The 26,239-nt window shown below is 43.3% G+C and overlaps 3 protein-coding genes across 5 annotated transcripts in view; 1 reads left to right on the forward strand and 2 right to left on the reverse strand.

Moving 5' to 3' along the window:
- ZNF805 (zinc finger protein 805) overlaps positions 1-7,581 on the reverse strand; it is a 34,441-nt gene extending 26,860 nt beyond the window's left edge. Inside the window, exons 1-2 of one of the 2 annotated variants that reach the window (XM_067720522.1) lie at positions 7,147-7,581; positions 5,382-5,508 (exon numbers count right to left, since the gene is read on the reverse strand). In XM_067720522.1, the coding sequence (XP_067576623.1) occupies positions 5,382-5,508; positions 7,147-7,368 (349 nt within the window). In that variant the 5' untranslated portion in view covers positions 7,369-7,581. The remainder of the gene's footprint in view (positions 1-5,381; positions 5,509-7,146) is intronic. The other variant, XM_067720524.1, reaches the window with a different exon arrangement.
- AURKC (aurora kinase C) overlaps positions 1-26,239 on the reverse strand; it is a 476,131-nt gene that overhangs the window by 36,861 nt on the left and 413,031 nt on the right. The window lies entirely within an intron of this gene.
- On the forward strand, positions 7,566-25,436 carry DUXA (double homeobox A). Its single transcript, XM_067720598.1, has 8 exons — positions 7,566-7,657; positions 8,458-8,548; positions 18,239-18,284; positions 21,262-21,416; positions 22,503-22,605; positions 23,012-23,157; positions 24,084-24,198; positions 24,698-25,436. Exons 1-7 carry the CDS (start codon positions 7,644-7,646, stop codon positions 24,180-24,182), a joined length of 654 nt encoding a protein of 217 aa, XP_067576699.1. The 5' UTR covers positions 7,566-7,643; the 3' UTR covers positions 24,183-24,198; positions 24,698-25,436.

Below are 26,239 nucleotides of genomic sequence, written 5' to 3' on the forward strand. Positions count from 1 at the left end.
AATATATACGCACCCAACGTAGGAGCACCTCAATACGTAAGAGCACCTCAATACGTAAGGCAAATGCTAACAGCTATAAAAGAGGAATTAGACAGTAACACAATGATAGTGGGGCCTTTAACACCTCATTTACACCAACGGACAGACCACCCAAACAGAAAATAAGGAAACACAAGCTTTAAATGACACAGTAGACCAGACAGATTTAATTGATATTCATAGGACATTCCATCCCAAAACAGCAGATTACTTTCTTCTCAAGTGCACACGGAACATTCTCCAGGATAGATCACATCTTGGGTGACAAATCAAGCCTCAGTAAATTCAAGAAAATTTAAATCATATCAAGCATCTTTTCTGACCACAACGCTATGAGATTTTCAATTACAGGGGAAAAAACGTAAAAAAAAAAACAAAACATGGAGGCTAAACAACATGTTACTAAATAACCAAGAGATCACTGAAGAAATTGAAGAAGAACTCAAAAAATACCTAGAAACAAATTACAACGAAAACACGACAATCCAAAACCTATGGGATGCAGCAAAAGCAGTTCTAAGAGAGAAGTTTATAGCAATACAAGCCTACCTCAGGAACAAGAAAAATTTCAAATAAACAATCTAAACTTCACCTAAAGGAACTAGAGAATGAAGAACAAAACCCAAAGTTAGTAGAAGGAAAGAAATCATAAAGATCAGAGCAGAATAAAATGAAAAAGAAAACAATAGCAAAGATTAATAAAACTAAAAGCTGGTTCTTTGAGAAGATAAACAAAATTGATAAACCATTAGCCAGACTCATCAAGAAAAAGAGGGAGAGGACTCAAATCAATAAAACTAGAAATGAAAAAGAAGTTACAACAGACACCACAGAAATACAAAGCATCCTAAGAGACTACCTACAAGCAACTGTATGCCAATAAAATGGACAACCTGGAAGAAATGGACAAACTCTTAGAAAGGTATGACCTTCCAAGACTGAACCAGGAAGAAATAGAAAATATGAACAGACCAATCACAGTAATGAAATTGAAACTGTGATTAAAAATCTTCCAACAAACAAAAGTCCAGGACCACATGGCTTCACAGGTAAATTCTATCAAACATTTAGAGAAGAGCTAACACCCAACCTTCTCAAACTCTTCCAAAAACTTGCAGAGGAAGGAACACTCCCAAACTCATTCTATGAGGCCACCATCACCCTGATACCAAAACCAGACAAAGATACCACAAAAAAAGAAAATTACAGACCAATATCACTGATGAATATAGATGTAAAAATCCTCAACAAAATACTAGCAAACAGAATCTAACAATACATTAAAAGGATCATACACCATGATCAAGTGGGATTTATCCCAGGGATGCAAGGATTCTTCAACATACGCAAAACAATCAATGTGATACACCATGTTAACAAGTTGAAGATTAAAAACCATATGATCATCTCAATAGATGCAGAAAAAGCTTCTGACAAAATTCAACATCCATTTATGATAAAAGCTCTCCAGAAGTGGGTATAGAGGGAACCTACCTCAATAAAATCCATATACAACAAACAGCAAACATCATTCTCAACGGTGAAAAACTGAAAGCATTTCCTCTAAGATCAGGAACAAGACAAGGATGTCCACTCTCGCCACTACTATTCAATATAATTTTGGAAGTCCTAGCCACGGCAATCAGAGAAGAAAAACAAAAGGAATACAACTTGGAAAAAAAGAAGTAAAACTGTCACTGTCTGCAGATGACATGATACTACACATAGAGAATCCTAAAGATGCCACCAGAAAACTACTAGAGCTAATCAATGAATTTGGTAAAGTTGCAGGATACAAAATTAATGCACAGAAATCTCTTGCATTCCTATACATTAATGATGAAAAATCTGAAAGAGAAATTAAGGAAACACTCCCATTTACCACTGCAACAAAAAGAATACCTAGGAATAAACCTACCTAGGGAGACAAAAGACCTGTATGCAGAAAACTATAAGACACTGATGAAGGAAATTAAAGATTACACAAACAAATGGAGAGATACACCATGTTCTTGGATTGGAAAAATCAATATTGTGAAAATGACTATACTACCCAAAGCAATCCACAGATTAAATGCAATCCCTATCAAATTACCAATGGCATTTTTTACAGAACTAGAACAAAAAAATCTTAAAATTTGTATGGAGACACAAAACACCCTGAATAGCCAAAGCAGTCTTGAGGGGAAAAAAAACGGAGCTAGAGGAATCAGACTCCAGACTATACTGGACCTCAGACTATACTACAAAGCTACAGTGATCGAGACAATATGGTACTGGTACAAAAACAGAACAATAGATCAATGGAACAGGATAGAAAGGCCCAGAGATAAACCCACCTATGGTCAACTAATCTATGACAAAGGAGGCAAGGATATACAATGGAGAAAAGACAGTGTCTTCAGTAAGTGGTGCTGGGAAAACTGGACAGCTACATGTAGAAGAATGAAACTAGAACACTCCCTAACACCACACACAAAAATAAACTCAAAATGGATTAGAGACCTAAATGTAAGACTGGACATTATAAAACTCTTAGAGGAAAACATAGGAAGAACATTCTTTGACATAAATCACAGCAAGATCTTTTTTGATCCACCTTCTAGAGTAATGGAAATAAAAACAAAAATAAACAAATGGTACCTAATGAAACTTAAAAGCTTTTGCAAAGCAAAGGCAACTTACAAACAGACGAAAAGACAACCCTCAGAATGGGAGAAAATACTTGCAAACAAATCAATGGACAAAGGATTAATCTCCAAAATATATAAACAGTTCACGCAGCTCAATATTAAAAAAACAAACAACACAATCAAAAAATGGGCAGAAGACCTAAACAGACATTTCTCCAAAGAAGACATACAGATGGCCAAGAAGCACATGAAAAGCTACTCAACGTCACTAATTATCAGAGAAATGCAAGTCAAAACTACAAGGAGGTATCACCTCATACCAGTTAGAATGCTCATCATAAGAAAATCTACAAACAAGTGCTGGAGAGGGTGTGGAGAAATGGGAACCCTCTTGCACTGTTGGTGGGAATGTAAATTGATACAGCCACTATGGAGAACGGTACGGAGGTTCCTTAAAAAACTAAAAACAGAATTACCATATGACCCAGCAATCCTACTACTGGGCATATACCCAGAGAAAACCATAATTCAGAAAGACACATGCACCCCAATGTTCATTGCAGCACTATTTACAATAGCCAGGTCATGGAAGCAACCTAAATGCCCATCGACAGACTAATGGATAAAGAAGATGTGGTACATATATACAATGGAATACTACTCAGCCATAAAAAGGAACGAAATTGGGTCATTTGCAGAGACACGGAGGGATCTAGAGACTTTCATACTGAGTGAAGTAAGTCAGAAAGAGAAAAACAAATATCGTATATTAACGTATACATGTGGAACCTAGAAAAATGGTACAGATGAACTGGTTTGCAGGGCAGAAACTGAGACACAGGTGTAGAGAACAAACGTATGGACACCAAGGGGGGGAAGCGGCGGGGGGGGAGGGGGCAGGGGCGTTGGTGGTGGTGTGATGAATTGGGAGATTGAGATTGACATATATACATTAATATGTATAAAATGGATAACTAATAAGAACCTGCTGTATAAAAAATATATATAGAATTAAATTTTAAAATTCAGAAAAAAGGGGCTTCCCTGGTGGCACAGTGGTTGGGAGTCCACCTGCCGATGCAGGGGACACAGGTTCGTACCCTGGTCCGGGAGGATCCCATGTGCCGCGGAGCAGCTGGGCCCGTAAGCCATGGCCGCTGAGCCTGCACATCGGGAGCCTGTGCTCCGCAACGGGAAAGGCCACAACAGTGAGAAGCCCGCGTACCGCAAAAAGAAAAAAAAAAAAAACCAGAAAAAAGAAAAGAAAAGCCAAAATGCCCAAGCACACTCACCAGGCACAGAGAACAGCAAGTGGAGAGGCCCAAGGCAACTATGTTAAGTATGTGCACAGGAAACAGCAAGACGCTGGCATGACCAGAGCAGACTGAGCTCAGGGAAAGCATGGGGAGGACAGTGAAGGGTCAGCAGGGTCAGATAATGGGCCTTCTTATTTTTAAAATTTTGTTATAAAATATCTAAATATGTCAAACGTTTCCTAATTTTGTGTAACCTCTTCTCATTAACACAGAATACAATCCCAATTTTCTAAAAACAGGCATGTCTTACCCTATGCCCTGGATTTACAGCTCTCCTTTCCCTCAAACTGAGAGGTCTAAGTGATTATCCTCAGGCTGCTGTTTCTCCACCTTGGCTCTCTTGCCCTTGTGGGCTGGATCAACCTTTGTTGAATGGGGCTGTCTTGTCCATCCTCAGGTACTAAGCAGCATCTCTGGACTCTAACCTGCTAGATGCCGGGACCACCCACACCCCAGGTGTGACAGTCAAATGTGGCTGCAGACTTCCAAATGTCTCCTGGGGACAAAACCAAGTATTGAGAAGCACAACTGTCTCAGCTTCTCTCTCTTGGATCTTGGCCAGGACTCAGGGAACAAGAGACAATCATGAAGGCACAGGAGAACAGAAAAGCCCCATAACCGAGATCCTGTGGTTTAGAACAATACCTGTTGGCACTGAAGGCAAAAACCTCCCGAGGCCCCACCTGCCTCACCCTCTTCCTGGAGACCATCCCATCACTCACAGCCCTGTGGACTGGGTTGCAGGGGATACGTGAGCCAACCAGTCCCACCCAGTCAGCTCCCTGTCTGGAATGTGAAACAAGAACCTCAGACAGAGGCCAGTCTGTGCTGGGCACTGGGGTAGAGGCTCAGGGAAGTATGGGCTCAGGTGGCCACTCCTGCCTCAGGGACAACCCCCTAGAGCCCAGCAGTAGAAAAAGAAAAAAGAAACAATGTTAAGTATGCAATGAAGTAAAAACAAGGCATCTGGGGGCCACAGAGAGCAGGGACTGGGGTGGCCACTCCTGCCACAAACTTGCTGAGACACAAAAGCCATTATGAAAAAACAGACATGAGCAAAAAGCTAGAGGGAGAAGTCAGGACAAGAGATCCAGAAGCTGGCATACTCCTGGTGGTTCCCAGTCCTTATTTCAGTCCCATGTGGCCCAACTGGAAATTCTGCCTTTGGGTTCTGAAGAACACCCCCATTTCCTTCCACCACATTTTAGGAGCCAAAGGGGAACTGTTTCTTGCTCAAAGAAACACAGAGATAGCAGGCAGGAAAAGATGAATCTCAAAAATGACTGAAGCTGTAGGGGAGAGGGTAAGCTTCTTGATCAGCCGGGCATGGAGACAGAGCATGTCTGACAAGGAGATAGCAGGTCCTCTGCACGGCAGAGTGGCAAGGCCTTACCCAGAGACACCAAGAGCCTGCAGTTTTCCAGCATCACCTCCTGGTACAGGGTCCTCTGAGCTGGGTCCAGCTGCCTCCACTCCTCCTGGGTAAAAGTCACGGCCACATCATCGAAAGTCACAGACACCTGTCAAATAGAGGTAGTAGTGCTGACCCTGGGGCTGTTGGATGGGATCAGAGCTTGTTTCTGGAAGGCTGTTAAAGGTGCAGAGAGATCAAGACCCTAACCACTTAGCACCTCCTGAGGGCCAAGCTCTAGGCTGGGCTGAAGTGGAAGTGGACAATGTTTTGGACATAATACAGTAGTGTAAGGAAGAAAGTCACACAAGACAATGGAAAGTCACACAAGACAATGGAAAGTCACACAAGACAATGGAAGTGATGTGTGGGCTGTCAGATGCAAACAGGAGAGGCTGTAGGACCCCAGAGGAATGCATAAATAATGATAATAACAGTATCAATAATGGTAACAACAACAGTACCTGAGCCTCCCTGGTCCTGCTAGCTGCCTGCCCCATGGTGAGGGCTTCACTTCCTGGTTAAAGTGACTAAAAGTCCCCAGTTCTTTCTTCACTCTCTTGTTAACATCCAAACTCTTGAACCCAACACTTACCAGCTGTGTTACCTCGGAGACATCACTTCATCTCTCTGAGCCTTGGTTTCTGGATCAATACAACAATAGTTCCCACTTCACTAATATCAGTTGTGAGATTTAGACAGAAATTATTCAATGTTCGGTGTGCTTGGGGATTTTCATTAATTGTCCCACAGCCCCTGAGGTAAACATCTCCATGCCAGCCGATGACCCGAGACTAAGGGAGCTCCACCAAATCCACCAAGAGTCTTGTGTCTTACAAACGAGGAGCAAAATTTTAACACAGTTAACCCTGATACACGGTCTAATAAAGTAACCCGACACGCTTCCATCATCAAAATGAATACCTAATGACGAAGTTGTGAAGCATTTACACCAATTTTTGCTGTTAAGTCCATTTCATCACGCCTGAAAATATTCCTGTGAACATGCACAGAGAAGCAAAGCCTTCATCATTGACCTCCCTGGAGAGACCCCTGAAGGGGTGGAACTACCTGGGTAATGGCAGGGCCCGGACCAGCTTCCCACACCCTCCTGGGTCTCCCAGACTCCGGGGAGGTTCCACAATGAACCATTAGCCGCTTCCTTCCTGAACCCTGACAGCACTTAGCCCTACGCCAGGAATACTTCAGGACCAGAGAGCACAAATGGCTAAAGATAACACTGGCTTTGGCCATGAGACTGGCCACAACGTCTGACCTGGCTGAAGGTGAGTGGAACATTCGACAACAGACTACAGGACCTCGCCCTCCCAAGACACGTCTTAACATCTAGGAGGCACCATGGCAACCTCACAGGCCCTCATGGGCCTTGTGAAACAACCAATATACCTTGGCTTTGTCCATGCGCTTATCTCTCCCTCCATTTCCCAAGGCCACCGGTTGGAGAAAGGCGGGGGCGGGGTGGGGGCAGGGTACATCCCTGCAGCACATGGCGGAGTTCGGGATTTACTATGATGGAAACCCCTGAAGGATACATCACTCATTTTTCCACAACTTACTGAGCATGTGTCAGAGACCCAACAGCTTTTAGGACCAAGGATAAATTAAGTAGCAAAGCAGCTCCACACGCCAGAGCACACGACCGCGAAGACAAACCCAGGGGATGCCTCCCTTCCGGAACCGTCTCCGCCCTCGTAGAGAAGCAGCTTCGCAACCAGCGTCCACTCACCTGTGTCTTGTGGGTCGGCGCCGCCGCCATGATGGGGCCCTGCGTTCCAGCTACGCTGGGAGAGGCGAGCACCGGGCAGCCTGTTGCTCCTCGCCTCCGCCCCGCCTTGGCCGGGCGACCTCGGCTGACAGCCGCTCTCCGAGAAAAAGGCGCACCAGACCTGGCGCCGCCCTCGGGAACTGCGGGGACGAAGGGCGGGTGCTGAAGGCCCGGAGAGGCCATGGCCCGGCGGGCGACCAGTGCACACTCCCGTTTAGGGAGTCACGGCCCGTTCCAAGGCACGAAAGGAAGTCCCATCCCCCTTTCCTGCTCAGTCCCCACGAAATGCCCTAGTAACCACGCAGGCCAGCTCTCGGCACCTAAAAGCCAGCCAGAAGCGAAAGGCTGCGGCAAATGGCGTCCTCTGAGAGAAACCGGAAGTCCCGCCCACGTACGTGCGCCGCAGGAAACGCCTCTACGACTGGCCGTCATTGGCCAGCGACCTCCTCAGACGCACAATGCACACCTCTGGGTAATGTAGTCTCCCCTAGATTCGCAGAAGTGAGGAGCGCCTTAACTGAGGGGAGGGAGTGGGGCGGAGGGAGGAGAGGGAGTGGGGCGGAGTGGGGGAGGGAGTGGGGCGGAGGGAGGGGGAGGGAGTGGGGCGGAGGGAGGGGTAAGGGGAGGGTCTTCCTCCACCTAAGAGCCACAGGAGGAGCTGAGCGCCGGCCCAGACCTGTTTCTTAACAGTGGGTTCAAGTGAAGAGGACTAGGCAGTGGGGGCGAGAGCGTCCATGCTGTGCCTCAGGGAAACTGAGGCTTGGAATGCTGGGACAGTCGCCCAGGGCGGTGCAAAGGGTGTAGGGCTGTGACTAAGCTCGCAGCCCGCATAGTGATTTTCCCCCCTTCCCCTCCTTACGCCTTCCCAGATCCTCTTCTTTTTTTTAGGTCCCCAAACAGGGACCCAACCGGGATCCACAGAAGTGAAAGCACGGAGTCCTAACCACTGGACTGCCAGGGAATCCCCAAGAGCCTCTTCTTGAAACCTAGCAGGGCCCTGTGGAGCCTCCTCCCACCCCTACCCCCCAAGCCTCTCTGCGTCCCCTACTTCTTGTCTGTGGAAAAAGCTTTAGCGGACTAGGCCTCCCTCAGTTCCAAAGAGTGGGCTCAAACAGTTAATTATTTAAGGGGCAGCAATGGGAACAAAGAAGAGGCATTCAAGGAGGGAAGGGGATAATAACTAAAGCAATAAGTCAACCTTTGGGATGGGGTCACAAGACCATAGTTCTCCTTAAGGAAAACAGTTAACAATGTCTGATGCATGTTCTTAAGTTGTTTTTATAGAACCCAGAGTCCCACCAGGTGGAAACTGCTGACCTCAAACACATCAGAAGCTAGGCTGGTTGGAATCAGAAGACTGATGGTGAGATTCCTGAAACACCACCTTGCTACCTCACCACCAACCGATCAGAAAATTGTCCATGAGCTGATCTTGCATCCTAGGACCCTCTCCCTAACAGTCTTTAAAAACCCTTTCCTGAAGCCATTAGGGTGTTCAGATCTTTTTGAGCATGAACTGCCTGTTCTCCTTGCTTGGCACCCTGCAATAAATGCTATACTTTCCTTCACCACAACCCAGTGTCAATAGATTGGCTTTGCTATGCATGGAGTGAATGAACCCGAGTTTGGTTTTGTAGCATTCTAGGGGAACAGATTTTTAAAAAGTAGCTTCCCTGGTGGTCCAGTGAGTAAGACTGGGCCCACTTACCCAGTGGGTAAGACTCCGTGCTCCCAATGCAGGGGACCTGGGTTTAGTCCCTGGTCAGGGAACTAGATCTTACATGCATGCTGCAACTAAGAGTCCACATGCTGCAACTAAGACCTGGCGCAGCCAAAATAAAATAAATAAATATTTTTAAAAGTCTTTTTAAAAAAAAAAGGTAGCTTAAAAATTCTCCTGAGGAGGAAACCAGAAGTCCCATCTTGATACACAGCACACTTGTCTACTGCACCCTCCTGAGTCTTCTTTGGCCCAGAGCCTCCTTCATATGTAGTTGGCCTAGATCACCTGAGGAATGGATTTTCCATCCCCTGGGATGGGGAAACCACATGTGGAGGAGACTTGGAGGGAAACTCAAGACTCCAGTTTTAAGCATGGTCAATTTGAAATGTTTATGAGACTACAAAGTATGTGTCACTTAATCATTTCAACCTATGACTGAACATTAGGAGAGAGTTCAAGCTTGGATATATAAATTTGAGAGTTGTTAGTTTACACTGTTATTTCAAGTCATGACTAGATGAGACTGTCAAGGGAATGAGTGTAGTCTGGAGAAGAAAATGATCAGAGCATGAACACTGGACCAGCCTGACTTCATTAAGTGGCTGATGACAGGAAACCAACAAACTCATGTCAGAGCTTCTAATGTCCACCCAGAGATATATTAGGGAATTTTAGAAGTCCCCATTGATGATTTTTTTTCATAAGTGTGGAGCTGAAAGAGTAAAACGCACTTTTTTTTTTTTTTTTTGCGGTACGCGGGCCTCTCACTGTTGTGGCCTCTCCCGTTGCGGAGCACAGGCTCCGGATGCGCAGGCCCAGTGGCCATGGCTCACGGGCCCAGCCGCTCCGCGGCATGTGGGGTCTTCCCGGACCGGGGCATGAACCCACGTCCCCTGCATCGGCAGGCGGACTCTCAACCACTGCGCCGCCAGGGAAGCCCGTAAAACGCACTTTTCATGATTTCAGTGTGCATACACATTGAGAAATGGAATCAGAGAGTGCAGAAAATGCCCTTAAGGGATTTAATTTTTTTTAAGATGAGAGAGAAGTATAGTGACAAGATGTTAATTAGGTCAAAGGAATGAAGAGTGTATGATATGAGTCAGTTCTGCAGAGAACTAGTAGGATTTACATATTTATAAACATTTATGTGTGTATATATATGTACATGCAATATATAAATAAAATATATTATATATATATGAGATTTATTTCAAGGAATTGACTTATGCAGTTGTGGGGCCTGGCAAGTCCAAAATCCATAGGGTAGAGGACAGGCTGGAAACTCTGTAGCCAGAACTAATGCTGCAGTCTTGAGGCTGAATTTCTTCCTCAGGGAAACCTTACTTTTCCTCTTAAGGCCTTTTAACTGATTGGATAAGGCCCAACCACTTAATCAAAATAGAATCCTTTGCTTAAAGTCAACTGATTGTAGATGTTGAGCACATCTACAAAATACCTTCACAGCAACACCCTAGATTAGTGTTTGATCCAATAACTGAGTAGTATAGCCTAGTCCAGTTTACACATAAAACAAGCCATCACATTCCACTCCTTGTCAACTTGGCACCCATACATACTACCTAAAGCCAGACTTAATCTCCAGATGAAGACATGCTTCTGCCTAATCAGATCAAATCCAGTATTGATCCATTGTTATGATGGATCCTATTACATATGGTGGATTACATATGATGAATGTAATGTGAATCATACGTATCTATTGATTTAATGCTAAATTCTCTGATATTGGAAATTTCTTCTAGTTGTGTAAGATAATGTCTTTCTTCTCAGAAAATACAAACAAGTATTTAGGAAGAAAGAGACATGAAGTGTAAAGCTCTCAAAAGGTTCAGAAAAATATAAATTGATGGATAATGGGAAGGAGAAAGAGAATGAGAACGATAAAGCAAATGTGACAAAATGTTAGTTGATAAATCTATTTTAAGGGTATACAGAGTCTCTTTGTGCTTTTCTTAAAATTTTCCTGTAATTTTGAGATCATTTACAAACAAAAAGTATGGTGGGGTATGGCAGAGCGAAGTGAGGTGGGAGTTTTCTCCACCTTCTCACTCCACTACAGTCTGTTCTTGCAGTAACCTGAGTGAGCCTCTTAAAACTGTGTGGAAGATAGACTCTAGGATGACCAGTGTGGGCCTCATAATTGCTGCCTATTGGTGTTCTAGCCTTTGTATGACCTCTCTCCTTGATTGTGGGCCAGACCTGTAACTTGCTTCTAGACATATAGAATATACCAAAGGTGATAGGTTATGCATGATTATGTGTACAGGGTAAGGCCCATCTTGCTGGATTCTCTCTATCCCTTGCAGTCTTGATGAAGCAAGCAACCATGATGGCAGGCTCACATAGTAAGGAACTGCAGGCAGTTTTTAGAAGCTGAGGGTGACCTTCATCGACAGACAAGAAACTAAAGCCTTCGGTCCTACAACCACAAGAAAATAAATTCTAGCAATAACCTGAATGAGTTTTGAAGCATCTTGTTCCTCAGTAGAGTCTCTGTTGAGACTTCAGTCCTGACTGAAGACTTGAGCACAACTTTGTAAGATCTTGAGGCAGGCAACTCAGTTAAGCCATGACCAAACTCCTAATCCACTAAAAATATGAAATAATTGGTGTGTGTTGTTTTAAGCCATACATTTATGATAGCTTTTACATAGCAGTAGAAAAGTAATACACACATAAGTTTGGAGTATGTCTTCTTCTATACAAAATCCAATTGCAATGGCCTCATCGTCCCAGAGTCAAAGTCAAAGTCCTCACAGTCTTTTACACCTTTCTTCTTTACTCCACATTAGTTTCCTGCTCCATGCACTGGCTGGATACACACTTGCTTTAAATCCTATGCCAGGACAGTCCCTGTCCCCTCCCATCTCCACATGGCTCACACTTTCACCTTCTTATTGACTTTGGTCATGTATCACCTTCTCCATAAGCTCTTCCCTGATTATCCTAATAAAAATTGCAAACCGATAACCCCAACTCTGGCACCCACGTCCACCTTACTGTTCTCTTCCTTATCATTTTCTTTGTCATAGCACCGATTAACTTCTGATATATCCTTTGCTTGTTTATTATAATTATTGTTTATTTTCTGTCTCCCTCTCTTGATGTTCGTGAGGTCAAGGCTCTTTGTTTTGTTCACTACTGTATACCAAAAATTTAAAACAATGTCTAGTACAAAGCAGACACACTATAGACGTTTCAGTAAGGTACAGTGGAACCCTGGTTCACAATCTTGAAAAATTATGTGTATAATTTTAAGCACTGCAATTGAGTTTTTGAACTGAAAAAAGATTTTTTTGTGCTTATGGCACAAAACCAAAATGATGGGACATCCATGGTGGCTCAGTGGTTGAGAATCCACCTGCCAATGCAGGGGACACGGGTTCGAGCCCTGGTACGGGAAGATCCCACATGCCATGGAGCAACTAGGCCCGTGCGCCACAACTACTGAGCCTGCACTCTAGAGCCTGCGAGCCACAACTACTGAGCCCACGTGCCACAACTACTGAAGCCCACGCACCTAGAGTCCGTGCTCCCAACAAGAGAAGCCACCACAATGAGAAGCACACGCACCACAACGAAGACTAGCCCCTGCTCGCCGCAACTAGAGAAAGCCCGCGCACAGCAACGAAGACCCAACGCAGCCAAAAATAAATTTAAAAAAAACCCCAAAATGATATGACTCATTTATTTTGTAACTGGAAGTTTATACCTCCTAACCTCCCTCACCTACTTCACTCATTTCCCCCACCCCATCCCTCTATGTTCTGGCAACCAAGTGTTTGTTCTCTGTATCTATGACTTTGTTTCTGTTTAGTTCTGTTTGTTCACTTGGTTGTTTTTTTAAAAAATAAATTTATTTATTTATTTATTTATTTTTGGCTCATTGGGTCTTTGTTGCTGCATGTGGGCTTTCTCTAGTTGCAGAGAGCAAGGACTACTCTTCACTGTGGTGCGTGGGCTTCTCATTGCGGTGGCTTCTCTTGTTGCAGAGCACTGGCTGTAGGCGTGCGGGCTTCAGTAGTTGTGGCTCACGGGCTCTAGAGCACAGGTTCATTAGTTGTGGTTCACGGGCTTCCTTGCTCCACGGCATGTGGGATCTTCCCAGACCAGGGCTTGAACCCGTGTCCCCTGCATTGGCAGGCAGATTCCCAACCACTGTGCCACCAGGGAAGTCCCTTGTTTTGGTTTTTTAGATTCCACATATAGGGGATGTGTACATTTGTTCAAGCAATGAAACCATATCTGGTACAGCAGGTGCAGTTGGAGTCACCACCTGGTGAAGCTTATGCTAATCCACTGACATTTTCCAAGATCCATCTGTCTTCTTCACAGGCTAAATAGGAGAGCTGAATAGGGATGTGGTGGGAATCACCACCCCTGTATCTTTCAAGTCCTTGATGATGTCACTCTCTGAAATCTCTCCAGGAAAGTAGTATGTCTTTTAATTAGTTTCCTAGGTAGAGGTAGTCCTAATGGCTGCCACTTGGCCTTTCCCACCATAAAAGCCCTTACTCCCCAGGTCAGGAATGTAGGAATTCTGCCATCTGCTAAGTACGTCTATTCTAATTATGCATTCTGGAACTGTGGGAATAACCACAGGATATGTTTGAGGATCCACTGGACCCCACTATAAGATGGATCTGAGATAGTACTCCATGGATCACCTGAACTCCATAACTAGTAGATTTTGGGTCTCCTGGAATTAGGGTCAGTTCAGAGCCAGAGTCCAGTAGTCCTTAAAAGGTCTGATTCTTTCCTTTTACATAATGGACACTTACCCTAGTAAAAGGTCGCTTTGGAGAAGACCAGGAGAAAGAGTAACAATATAAATTTTCTGTGATGTACTGTGGTTCTTCCTCAAGGGGACCCTCCCTCCCCTTCATCCAAGATGTTCTGAGCTTACAAACTGGCTCAAGTCTTGGAATTGATTGAGGGGCATTTCTTGATTGGACTATTTCATAACCTCTAGGAAAATATATCTTCTCATAGCATAATTTCTTTCCTCAATGTGGTACAAGACATGTCTAATAAATTCAAACATCTTTAGTTTCCCTCATGTAAGGAGACAAAAATAGGTAAATTTACACCTGTTTAGCAATTAACGTTCCAGTATTTTATCTTATTTGAAATGACCTGGATATTCATTGAAATCCCATCATTTAACTTAACTTATCAAAACTCAAGTTACCAAAAATCTGGAGAAACTATTTTAGATAGACATACCCAAAGCATAATTATTCCTAAAAAGATCACCTGAAAACTCTTATCTCACTTACCTTTATTTTATAACTTGTGAAAGTATCACCGCACCAAGTTAACTTTTTCTTGCTGACAAACTGCAACAGAAATAACACGAGCTTATTGACCTTTAGTTAACCTAGGTACAATAAAAGTAAGACATCTATATTGATTAAACCAACAAGCTTAAGTTAGCTTTAATACCAGGTATTAATTTAATATTGAATATTTCCTAGATCACACAAACCTGAAATTTATTCTGGCCAGTTTCTTTTACATTTAGAAATATTGAATTTGTAAGCATTTACCATTAAGTCAATTAAATACATCTTTTTTAAAAATTAAATTTTGGTAACATTATACAGAGGTAGAGACATATCAAATGTATGATGTGTACACAGACATACAAACAGGCAAAATTAGAGTTCTCATAGCTTCACTTTTACACTTAGCTATGAATCAGGTATTACAACGTAAACTTACTAGCTTATAAATAACAGTTGGAATAAGTTAAATTTGCTTGCTCAGATGACTAAGGCCTTATTATTTGTGGAAAAGACTTTTAAGATTTGTATTTTTCCTTGATAAACCCTTAAAGAGTTGATGAATTAGATTTTAGGTTAGGGAGACTTTCCAGCAAATTCTTCCCAGGCTTTCAACTTAAGATAACCTATTCAGTGTCTAAACTGAACAAAATCATCCCAGCCTTTCAACTTAGGATAACCCACTCAATATCTACACTGAGCAAAAATCTTCCCAGTCTTTCAACTTAGGATAACCCAGGTACCTCTTTTTGAAACTAAGTTTCAGGATAATCTACTCCAGAGAGGAGTTTAACACACCCCAACAAAACTTAGCTTCATCACTCAAGAAGGGGAGACCTGAGAACCAGGAAAGGTGTCTGCTGTGGGTCACTTCATTGGTAGTCAAAACTGTCGACTGAAAAAAAAAAGTACAACTTAAAAGTTGGGAATTGCAAAAAGACACATGCACCCCAATGTTCATTGCAGCACTATTTACAATAGCCAGGTCATGGAAGCAACCTAAATGCCCAGCGACAGACTGATGGATAAAGAAGATGTGGTACATATATACAATGGAAGATTACTCAGCCATAAAAAGGAATGAAATTGGGTCATTTGTAGAGATGTGGATGGATCTAGAGACTGTCATACCAAATGAAGTAAGTCAGAAAGAGAAAAACAAATATCGTATATTAATGCATATATGTGGAACCTAGAAAAATGGTACAGATGAACTGGTTTGCAGGGCAGAAATTGAAACACAGATGTAGAGAACAAAAGTATGGACACCAAGGGGGGAAAGCGGCAGGCGGTGGGGTGGTGGTGTGATGAATTGGGCGATTGGGATTGACATGTATACACTGATGTGTATAAAATGGATGACTAATAAGAACATGTTGTATAAAAAAATAAATAAAATTAAATTTAAAAAAAAGTTGGGAATTGTTTTTTATTCTGAGAATTTACTGAGGACTTATGTCAGGGATACAGCCTCTCAGCGCTGAGATACTGTTCTGAGAGGTAACTGAGGAGACAGGATATGTAGAATTTTTTGCAAAAAACAAAACAAAACAAAAATCCAGGTAGTTGAACCTCAAAAGATTACTGTTAATTAAAGAATACCAGAGGGGGCTTCCCTGGTGGCACAGTGGTTAAGAATCCACCTGCCAGTGCAGGGGACACGGGTTCGAGCCCTGGTTCAGGAAGATCCCACATGCTGCGGAGCAACGAAGCCTGCACGCTCTGGAGCCCTCACCACAACTAGAGAAGAGCCTGAGCGCTGCAACTAACACCCAATACAGCCAAATAAATAAATAAGTAAATAATTTTTAAAAAATACCAGACATCTCAAGGTAATGAACTTAGTGCATTTTTACATATGGGAAGACACAGGAGTCTGGGCTTCTTGAAATTATTCCTTTGATATACACCTTAACTATCTAGGGCCAGTATACTGTTCTCGTCTATCCTGAATCCCCTCAGAGACACTTTGTGTATGTCTATAAACACCCCACACCATGTATTTACTCTCAGTGCTCTCTTTACTACTAGAAAGAGAGCCATCATCATCTTTAAATCTAATGTGATTAGAGAGCCAATTCTAGAAACCCAAGAACCAATTCAGAAAACTCATCCTTAAATTCTCTTCCTGTAGAACCACTCTTGGTTCCCAAATCTGTGTTAATCAGGGGTCTTCAGAGAAACAGAACAAACAGAAAAGATATATAGATAGAAAGAGATTTATTATGAGGAATTGGCTTACATTCTTATGGAGGCATCTTGAGGAGGAGTTTGTGCCTGAGTGGGTCCTCAATGCTGCATACTTGTAAATGACAGTTAGTTAAGAGGAAATATATGAGAAAATATTCATGGCAGAGTCTCATGCCTAGAAGCAGTTATTAGCTTACACCACTCAAGGAGATTGCTTTAGCTCTCTAAGTGGTTTTCTCTACTTACTAGATGGCTTAGGTGGCTCTATAAGGGACTCAATTTTTGTTTTTTTTTCCTTGGCCACAGCGCTGAGGCTTGCTGAGGATCTTAGTTCCCTGACCAGGGATCAAACCCAGGCCCTGGAAGTGAAAGCGCAGAGTCCTAACCACTGGACCGCCAGGGAATTCTCATCAGCTTCTTTACATTATTTTCCATGGTCATGTTTTCATCTCTTAAGTGCATCATCGCCCTTGTGGAACAAAAGTGCTGCTTAAAGTATTGGGCCTCCTTGGTAGTGTCACCTGACACTTTGACGTCTCCTGAGTCACACAAGTTTATATGGGTAATAAATTAAAATTTCTCTTTTATTCTGCAGTGCTGTGGAAGACAGCTATAAACAATTGAACAATCTTGTCAACTTCCCTCAGGACTGATCAATGACCTTGAGAAGATTGCAAGGGAAAGCAATTGCACGTATGCCCTCACATGCATAAATCCTGCCAGTGCAGGATAGGATCCTGTTTTTATTTATAATTTTTATATTTTGTAAACATGGGCTTTTTGCAATTAATTTTTTTAAGTATTGCATTCAAATATTATTTACATTTTTTTGCTTTTTTCTTTTCCTGTTTTTCTTTTCATACAATTGATTTTATTTTTTTGTAATTAGTTTTTTTAATTGAAGTAGAGTTGACTTACAAGGTTGTGCCAATCTCTGCTGAACAACAAAGTGACTCAGTTTTACACATAAATACATTCTTTTCTTTACATTCTTTTCCATGATGGTTTAACACAGGCTACTCAGTATAGTTCCCTGTGCTACACATTAGGACCTTGTTTATCCATTCTAAACGTAATAGTTTGCGTCTACCAACCCCAAACTCTCTGTCCGTCCCTCCCCCACCCCCCTCCCCCTTGGCAACCACAAGTCTGTTCTCTATGTCTGTGAGCTTCTGTTTTGTAGATAGGTTCATTAGTGCCACAAGTGTTATCTACTTTGATCACAGAATTTTTAGCACCTCCCTTAAACATTGCTCCCTGGAAATGAGAGCCTCACTTGCCTCACCCTAATCCTGGTACCAGTTATTAATTTAATAAGAAAAGGCTACCACTTCAAAAGATAAGTGAAGGGCTTCCCTGGTGGCGCAGTGGTTGACAGTCCGCCTGCCGATGCAGTGGACACAGGTTCGTGCCCCGGTCCGGGAAGATCCCTCATGCCGCAGAGCAGCTGGGCCCGTGAGCCATGGCCGCTGAGCCTGTGCATCCAGAGCCTGTGCTCCGCAATGGGAGAGGCCACAACAGTGAGAGGCCCGTGTACCGCAAAAAAAAAAAAAAAAAAAGTGAAGACCATGAAAAAGCAATTTCAAAAAGAATATGTAATAAACATTGGAAAAACAAGACGTGTAAATGCAATAGTACTCAAAAGTGTGCTTGTTCAGCTGTATATGTTGGTATAAATGATTAAATCTCTATCAAGGGAAGAAAAGAAAATCCTATCTAGTCCTTCCTAGATTAAGTGGGTGTATGCCTAAGTAAGCAGGAGGGGCCATCCCAGCTCATCATATAAAGCCAGCCTCGCCAAGGCTGTTTATCTCTCTTTTGATGGAACCAGGCTTCGGAGCTCCCTTCCAAGATGGCTGAAGACAATTCTCCATACAGTAAGTTCCTCACACATCAGATTGCAGTTGTGGTTTCCTTGGTTTGGGGCGGTGGGTTGGGCTGAAAACATAATGGGCTTGTTAGAAGTTGTGGGAGTCCCATTTTTCAAACTTTTAAATAACTGTGCTAGGGTAAGGGAAAATCAGTTTCTTTCATGTAATATGAAAATATGCTGTTTTCTGTGCATCTGAGCATTGGGAATTTCAGAAAGATGCAGGCATGTAAGAACTAAACAATACAAATTATTGTTTAGGGGAGGGAAATGGGAGGAAAAAATAGATGGGAAGAAGAAAAAGGAGAGAAACACACTAAAAGAAACTAAGGGAGGCATCAAAAAGTCCTGAGACCAGAATGTCTTTGGAATCAAAGTAGCTTCCTGATTTCTCTCTCCAGACTGAACTTTTCTCCTGAACTTCCAGCTTTGTCTACATAACCGCTTACTCGTCTGTAACAGGCATCTCAAACTCAACGTGTCCCAAACTGAACTCTCGATGTTCAGACCCAAACTCTTCCTCCTACTGTTTTCCTTGCACAAGAAATGTCAATTGTTCATGCCAAAAACCTAGGAAACATCCTTGACCTTGTCTTCCTCTCATAACCTATATCTAATCAGGCTGAAAATTCTGTTGGCTTTAACGAAATATTTTAGGGATCTTCTGACTATTTCTTGGACTGTTTCCACCATTGTCACTGGATTATTTTTTTAATAAATCTATTTATTTTATTTACCTTTTTATTTTATTTTTTTAAATTTTCGGCTGCATTGGGTCTTTGTTGCTGCACGCGGGCTTTCTCTAGTTGCGGCGAGTGGGGGCTACTCTTAGGTGCGTGTACAGGCTTCTCATTGTGGTGGCTTCTCTTGTTGCCGGAGCACAGGCTCTAGGCGCGCGGGCTTCGGTAGTTGTGGCTTGTGGGCTCTAGAGCTCAGGCTCAGTAGTTGTGGTGCAGGGGCTTAGTTGTTCCGTGGCATGTGGGATCTTCCCAGACCAGGGCTCGAACCCGTGTCCCCTGCACTGGCAGGCGGATTCTTAACCACTGCGCCATGAGGGAAGCCCTCGTCACTGGATTATTGCAAGAATTGATCTCTCTGCTTCCATTCTGGCCCTGATTTAATCTGTTCTCAACCCTGTAGCCCGTGTGATCTTATCAAACTGTCAGATCAAGTCTTTTATCTACTCCAAACCCCTCGGTGACTTCCCAACATACTAAGAGTCAAAGGCACATGGTTGGAAGAGGTCCTATATAATCTGCCCTGCCTGGGAGGTCTAGGACCTCATCTGTTTCTGCTTCGTTTTCTCTTCTCCAGACTTATAGCCTTCTTGCTCTTCCTATCTATCTTATTTCTCTGTCATTTTTTCCTCATTACTTTGGTCTTATGCATAAAATTCTATCACGGGAATATACCATATTTTACTTATCCATTCTCCTAGCAATGTGCATTCAGTTGCTTCAGCTGTTACTACAAACAGCATTCTGAAAAATGTCATGCAGATGTAGGCAAGAAATGGATTGCAGGGTTACAATTACTTACTATACATAATTTAAACAAGCATACCCTGATTGCCCTACAGATTATCTTAAATAAATTACATTCTACCCAGCTCTCAAGAAGGGTTCTGATCTCCCCACCTTACCCCCATCATTGCAAGCTGCTGACTTTTATCTGGTTTTCTACCTTTTTGAACTGAAGGTTTCAATTACGATATCATTAGTTCCAGCAATTTTTCCCATTATGCATTTTGGTATCTTATTTAGTATATAACTTTTTCTATCTCAGTGTAACATAGGTTTTCTTGTACATTATCTATTTTTAGCTTTCATATGTATTTAATTTTTTGGCATTTATTTCTATATGCTGTATATTGTGTGACCCAACTTAATTTTTCTTCATATAGTAAGTCATTTTCTGTATCCAACACTACCCTTTCACATTGATTTTGGAGGCTATAGCTATCCCAATTCTAAGTGTGGACTTCAGTTACTAATAATGTATCAATATTGATCCATTAGTTGTGACAAATGTACAGTACTGATATAAGATGTTAATAATAGGGGAAGGGCTTCCCTGGTGGCGCAGTGGTTGAGAGTCCGCCTGCCGATGCAGGGGACACGGGTTCGTGCCCCGGTCCGGGAAGATCCCACATGCCGCGGAGCGGTTGGGCCCGTGAGCCATGGCCACTGAGCCTGCGCGTCCAGAGCCTGTGCTCCGCAACGGGAGAGGCCACAACAGTGAGAGGCCCGCATACCGCAAAATAATAATAATAATAATAATAGGGGAAACTGGGTGTGCAATATATGGGAACTCCCCATACTATGTTTTATTTGTTAAATGATATTCATTCATTTATTTATTTAAATTAATTCATTCATTTATTATTTTATTTTTGGCTGCGTTGGGTCTTCGTTGCTGTGCGCGGGCTTTCTCTAGTTGCGGTGAGCAGGGGCTACTCTTCATTGCGGTGTGCAGGCTTCTCATTGCAGTGGCTTCTCTTGTTGTGGAGCACAGGCTCTAGGCACGCAGGCTTCAGTAGTTGTGGCTCGTGGGCTCTAGAGCGCAGGCTCAGTAGTTGTGGCACATGGGCTTAGTTGCTCCGTGTCATGTGGGATCTTCCCGGACCAGGGATCTAACCTGTGTCCCCTGCATTGGCAGGCGGGTTCTTAACCACGGAGCCACCAGGGAAGCCCCTCGCCTGCATTTTCTTGACTCATATTGTTCTTGATCCATATGAACAGAACATATCAATTTTTCATGTTGTTTGAAAACAGAAGACCTTGACTTCCTAGTCATGGCATTCAGATCAGCTGAAGAAGTTCAAGAATCACCCTTGTGTTCTTAAGGGCTTTATAATTGAGAGTTCTTTCCTCCTGGGTTCTCATGGATTCACAATGAAAAGAAGAAATGAGAGACAAGCTCGAACCTGAAGTTGGAATACATAAAATGGCCTATTTAATGCTTCTCTCCTAATCTTTCCACAGAGGCCGTGGCAACAAAGTGTAGACGCAGCCGCACCAAATTCACAGAAGAGCAATTGAAAATCCTCGTTGATGCATTCAACAAAAAACCTTACCCGGGTTATGCCATCAAACAAAGACTTGCTTTGGAAGTCAACACTGAAGAGTCTAGGATCCAGGTAAGTTACAAGTTCTGTATCTCCAAGACGAGAAATAGAAAGGGAGGGGGGAACCATTCAGTGAGCACATATCATGTGCCAGTGTGACAAGGGCTTTTTTTAAAACAACATTTATTATTTATTAATTTGGTTGCACCAGGTCTTAGTCGTGGCACATGGGCTCCTTAGTTGCAGCAGGCGGGCTCCTTAATTGTGGCTCGCGGGTTCCTTAGTTGTGGAATGCGAACACTTAGTTGCAGTATGTGTGCAGGATCTAGTTCCCTGACCAGGGATTGAACCTGGGTCCCTTGCATTGGGAGCGCGGAGTCCTAACCACTGTGCTACCAGGGAAGTCCCGTGAAAAGGGCTTTGAGTAGCATGTCCTACTTGACACTCAGAATGAACTCCCAAGAATGTTGCTCTTAATCTCACTTCATGAATATGGATACTGAGGGTGAAGCTCCCAGGAGTGTGCAAGAAATATGTAGGTACACCTCCAGAAAAGAGGAAGTATGTGGTGTGGTGGCACACTTATTCCAGGGTGTAAATCCAAGTAAGTCATTATAAGCAGTGTGGTCACAGATAGGCAAGTGTCTGGTGACATGGTAAGATTCCAGAGGAACTGTGGGTGATGTGAGGGTTAACCTTCCCCTTTCAATGAAATACAATAGACCAGAGAGTAGTGGACTGGTGTGCCATTGCAGATTTAGGCTGGAGGAGGTTCTTAAATGCATAATAATGGCAGCATTTATTTATTAACTTAAAAAATTATTAGAGTAGGTCATGTTGGAACCAGGTCATGAAGATGCTAAATGCCAAGCCTTGATCTAAGTCTTAGTCGAATGTGACAGGGATCAGTAATAGTAATCCTGAGCTTAGGGCTCATAAGAATCCTTCACAACCCCCTTTTTTTTGGCCACGTCGAGGCATATGGGATCTTAGTTCCCCAACCAAGGATTGAACCCTTGCCCCCTGCAGTGGAAGCACAAAGTTCTAACCACTGGACTGCCAGGGAATTCCCAGAATCACTCCCTTTGGAGAAAGGCAGCAATGGGGCTGAGATGACATAAATATGCTTAATTCCCTCATTTTCTTTTCCTCTTGTAGATATGGTTTCAGAATCGAAGAGCTAGGCACAGGTTCCTGAAAAGACCTGAGAAGAACTTAGACTTAAGACAAGACCGAGCTTACCCTGAAGAGAACATTCAAGGTGAATAGCCTGCTCCAGTCCTGCTACCCAGCAGAGCCTCTTGGGTACCCAAGTGCCTTTTTATAGTGAAGCCAACTACTGCTCTGAGTGGGAAAAGAATGTTTTCTCCTTCAGGGCCTCCTGTTCAGGGTCTTTGGTAGCAAAGGGCTCAACATGGCCCCTGGAAATTCTTCCCCACAAGGTCCAGGGACCTTCTGAGGCTTACCTGATTTACACCGGAGTCCAGCAACTCAGCCAAATATTGCCTCTCCTCTAGAACCTTCTGTCTTGAATAGGCTGGGACAAGGCCCTCCCAAGGAGAGGCAACATGTTCCAAGTTAGATGGTGGGACGTGTTTGGGTTCCTTGTTTGAACATGTAAACTGATCTCAAATGTTCCTCTGCCTTCCATCTTTCACCTCCTCCAGGTGTGAGAGACAGACGATGTCGTACCAGCTATACTTCTTCCCAATTACAAACTCTTATGAATGCGTTCATGGAAAACCCTTATCCTGGGATTGATTCCAGACAGCAACTTGCTGAAGATATTGGGGTTCCAGAGTCAAGAGTCCAGGTAAGTGATAAGGAATTTGATGTTGGTAGGAACATATATAGTGAGACATCTCGGAATGACTTCTCCAACAGGGATTAATTCTCATAGATATTATAAGCAGGACAGATGGGAAAATGGGATTTCTGGTTTGGATAGGTGCAGCTCTTCCAAAACGATCAATCATTTATCTATAGAGTGGTATCAATATATGCCTTCTGGAGGGAGGTCAAAGTTCAGTGCTATTAGGTGACTTTTCTAAAGTCTGGTTTTGGGGCTCCTACAATAGACCTGTGTTTATTCTACTTGGAACCTCTGAAAACCAAAAGTAGTAGCTGTGAAACATGAGGGGGGTGTGTGTGTGAGGGGGGGCACAAGCAAGGGGTAGCAATTAATGACATCTTATGGAAAGAAAAATGTCTTCCTTGGGACATCCCTGGTGGTTCAGTGGTTAAATGTCTGCGCTTCCACTGCAGGGGGCGCAGGTTCGATCCCTGGTCGGGGAACTAAGATCCTTCAAGCCATGCGGTGCAGACAAAAAAAAAAAAAAATGTCTTCCTAGAAGATATTACTCTATCCTGCATCATGGAATAAAAATAGGTGTTTTAGGGAGGAAGAAAAGAAGTGGAAAGAGAATTCTAGGCAGAGGAGAGAGTTGCAATATAGGCATGGCACTTTAGGGAAAGACTAATACTTGTAATGAGGGGATCGTGGGGACTTTCAGGATATGAAACCCATCACTAGACCATAAAGGGACTTGGTACAAGATTCAGAATCTTGAGCTTTATCTTGAGACATGATAGGCTTTCCCAGACATCATATGGAATGTCAATGATTTGGGAATTCGGCCTAGAAGAAGCCACCTCTTCCTCCCCTTTGCCTTATGAGAAGAGCAATGGTGAGGCTCGCATGACATCTTTTCATTAAATCTCTTTGTTTTACCCACTTAGATTTGGTTTCAAAACAGAAGATCTAGACTCCGTATCCAGAAGAAAAGAGAACCCGAAGAAGGTTCCGCCCAAAGACAAAACCAGGGACAAGATCTCTGAGATGGGAGCGTTCAAGGTACCAACCTGTGGTTCCCAATTTGGCTCACAAGCGGAGCGTCCTGAGTGCTCAGTCCTTCCACATGGTGTAGTCAACTCCAGCTTCCTCTCAGGAGGTGGACGACGTTTCCACACATGTGCCTCCAGAGAGTCAGGGGCTTCATTGGTCACAGCCCCTGAAGGCTTTTCCCAAGTCTGTGGTCCTGCCAAGGAATTCTACTGCCCACTTTTCAAGCTCTGAACTGGAACCCAGACAACCCATTAGTATGTGAACTTTGTTCACTGATGTTTTCCCAGTGCCTGGCACACAGTAGACAATCCATAAACTTTTGTGGCAGGTATGACCGAGTGAACGGAGGAATGAATCCTCAGGCGTGTTCTGCCGGGGGCCGGCTAATGCATGGCTTTCCCAAGAGGTAGGAGGTTCCATATTTGACTGGAAAGGTGGGAAAGAGCTGACCTCCCTTTCTGTATGTATAAATTGGCTTCTTCGATTTTTCTTTCCCTTTCCTCTTTAGGTTTACAGAATGGCACTCCCTAGTGACTGTTTTATTTCCCTGGAGCCAGAACAAGGTGAACAGAGAGACAAATTCAGTGTATTTGATGTCATCAGCCTGGACTCCAGATCGGTTCTCTTCCTGGCAACATACCCTTCCAAACATACTTTCGCCTTCTTCTTCGTCTTCTGGAAATGGTAAACAGGACTTCAGGAATCAGAGGCAGATGATACAAAGTACCACACAGCCCTAGTGACTGAACCTAGATTTAGAGTTCAACAGATCTCGAGAACAATGAAAGTAAACTTATTAACACCGTTTTTATGGTCATACAAATAAATGACCGATTCAAGTAAAAATCATCAAAACATATGTGGTACTGTGACTTTGATCAACTGTGCTGATGTACTGAAGCCTCCATAAAAACCCAGAAGGATGGGGTTCAGAGCTTCTGGGTTAGTGAACGCATGGTGGAGAGGAGAGCGATGTACTTGAAGAGGGCATGGAAGCTCGAGCCCCTTCTCACATACCTCGCCCTATGTATCCATCCGGCTGTTGACTCATATCCTTTAATATCTTTTGTAATAAATCTGTAATCTAGTGAGTTTCCTGAGTTCTGTGAGCCACTGTAGCAAATTAATCAGACCCAAGGAGGGGGGTTCGTGGGAAACTCTGATTTATAGCCTGGTGGTCAGAAGTACAGGTAATAACCTGAACTTGAGATTGGCGTCTGAAGTCGGAGGAGTTGTAACGGAGCAGGAGCTTATGGTGATTTCCCAGGACAGATCCCCCCACCCCCATATCCTCTGCCTGCTTTTTGTCTGTAGAAAAACTTTAGCTGAAGAATAAATTTAATCAGAGAAATGAGAAAAATGCAGAAATGAAGGAAAACAGTCCAACAAGATGAAATAATAGTTCAGCTATTAAACAAAGTCAAGGATCTTTAGTTCCTTCTCAAGGCTATAGATCATATTCTGAGCCATATCCTTTAAGCTGTTTTGTAGATACTGAAACCCCACCAGAAGCAAGACGTTAACTACACGATGACCAGACTGCAGCCACAACATAAACTTCTCCATCTTACACAATTCTGAGAACTCACCTCAAGGAAGTGGGAACAAACTGACCCTGGAATTGAAGATTAACTGTACTTAAAACAATCAAGATGATGCTGACCAGACCACCACGAGAACAGTTTCAAGATGATTGTCAGAGATGACTGCTGCTCTTCACGCAGCCACCCCCCCAGGCCTGTGCATTCCTGAAATTCCCCTTTAAAATCCCTTGCCCTTGATTAGCAGCGGGGATTTGTTTTTTTGGAACATGAGTCTAGCTTCTCCCCAGGATGGTCGGCTTCCTCAATAAAGCTATCTTTGTTTTCACTCAACACTTGTCTCTGTATTGGATTCTTGAGTGATGAGCAGCAGAACCTGAGTTCAGCAACAGTGTCTTAGGACTGAGCCCCTAATCTGTGGAAGATGATACTATCCCTAAATAGATAAGAGTCAGAATTGGGTTGAATTGTAGGATACCCAGCTAGTGTCCCCAGCATTGCTTGGTAGT

Source organism: Pseudorca crassidens, chromosome 20 (genome assembly GCF_039906515.1).
Source record: "Pseudorca crassidens isolate mPseCra1 chromosome 20, mPseCra1.hap1, whole genome shotgun sequence".
Lineage (NCBI taxonomy): Eukaryota > Metazoa > Chordata > Mammalia > Artiodactyla > Delphinidae > Pseudorca > Pseudorca crassidens.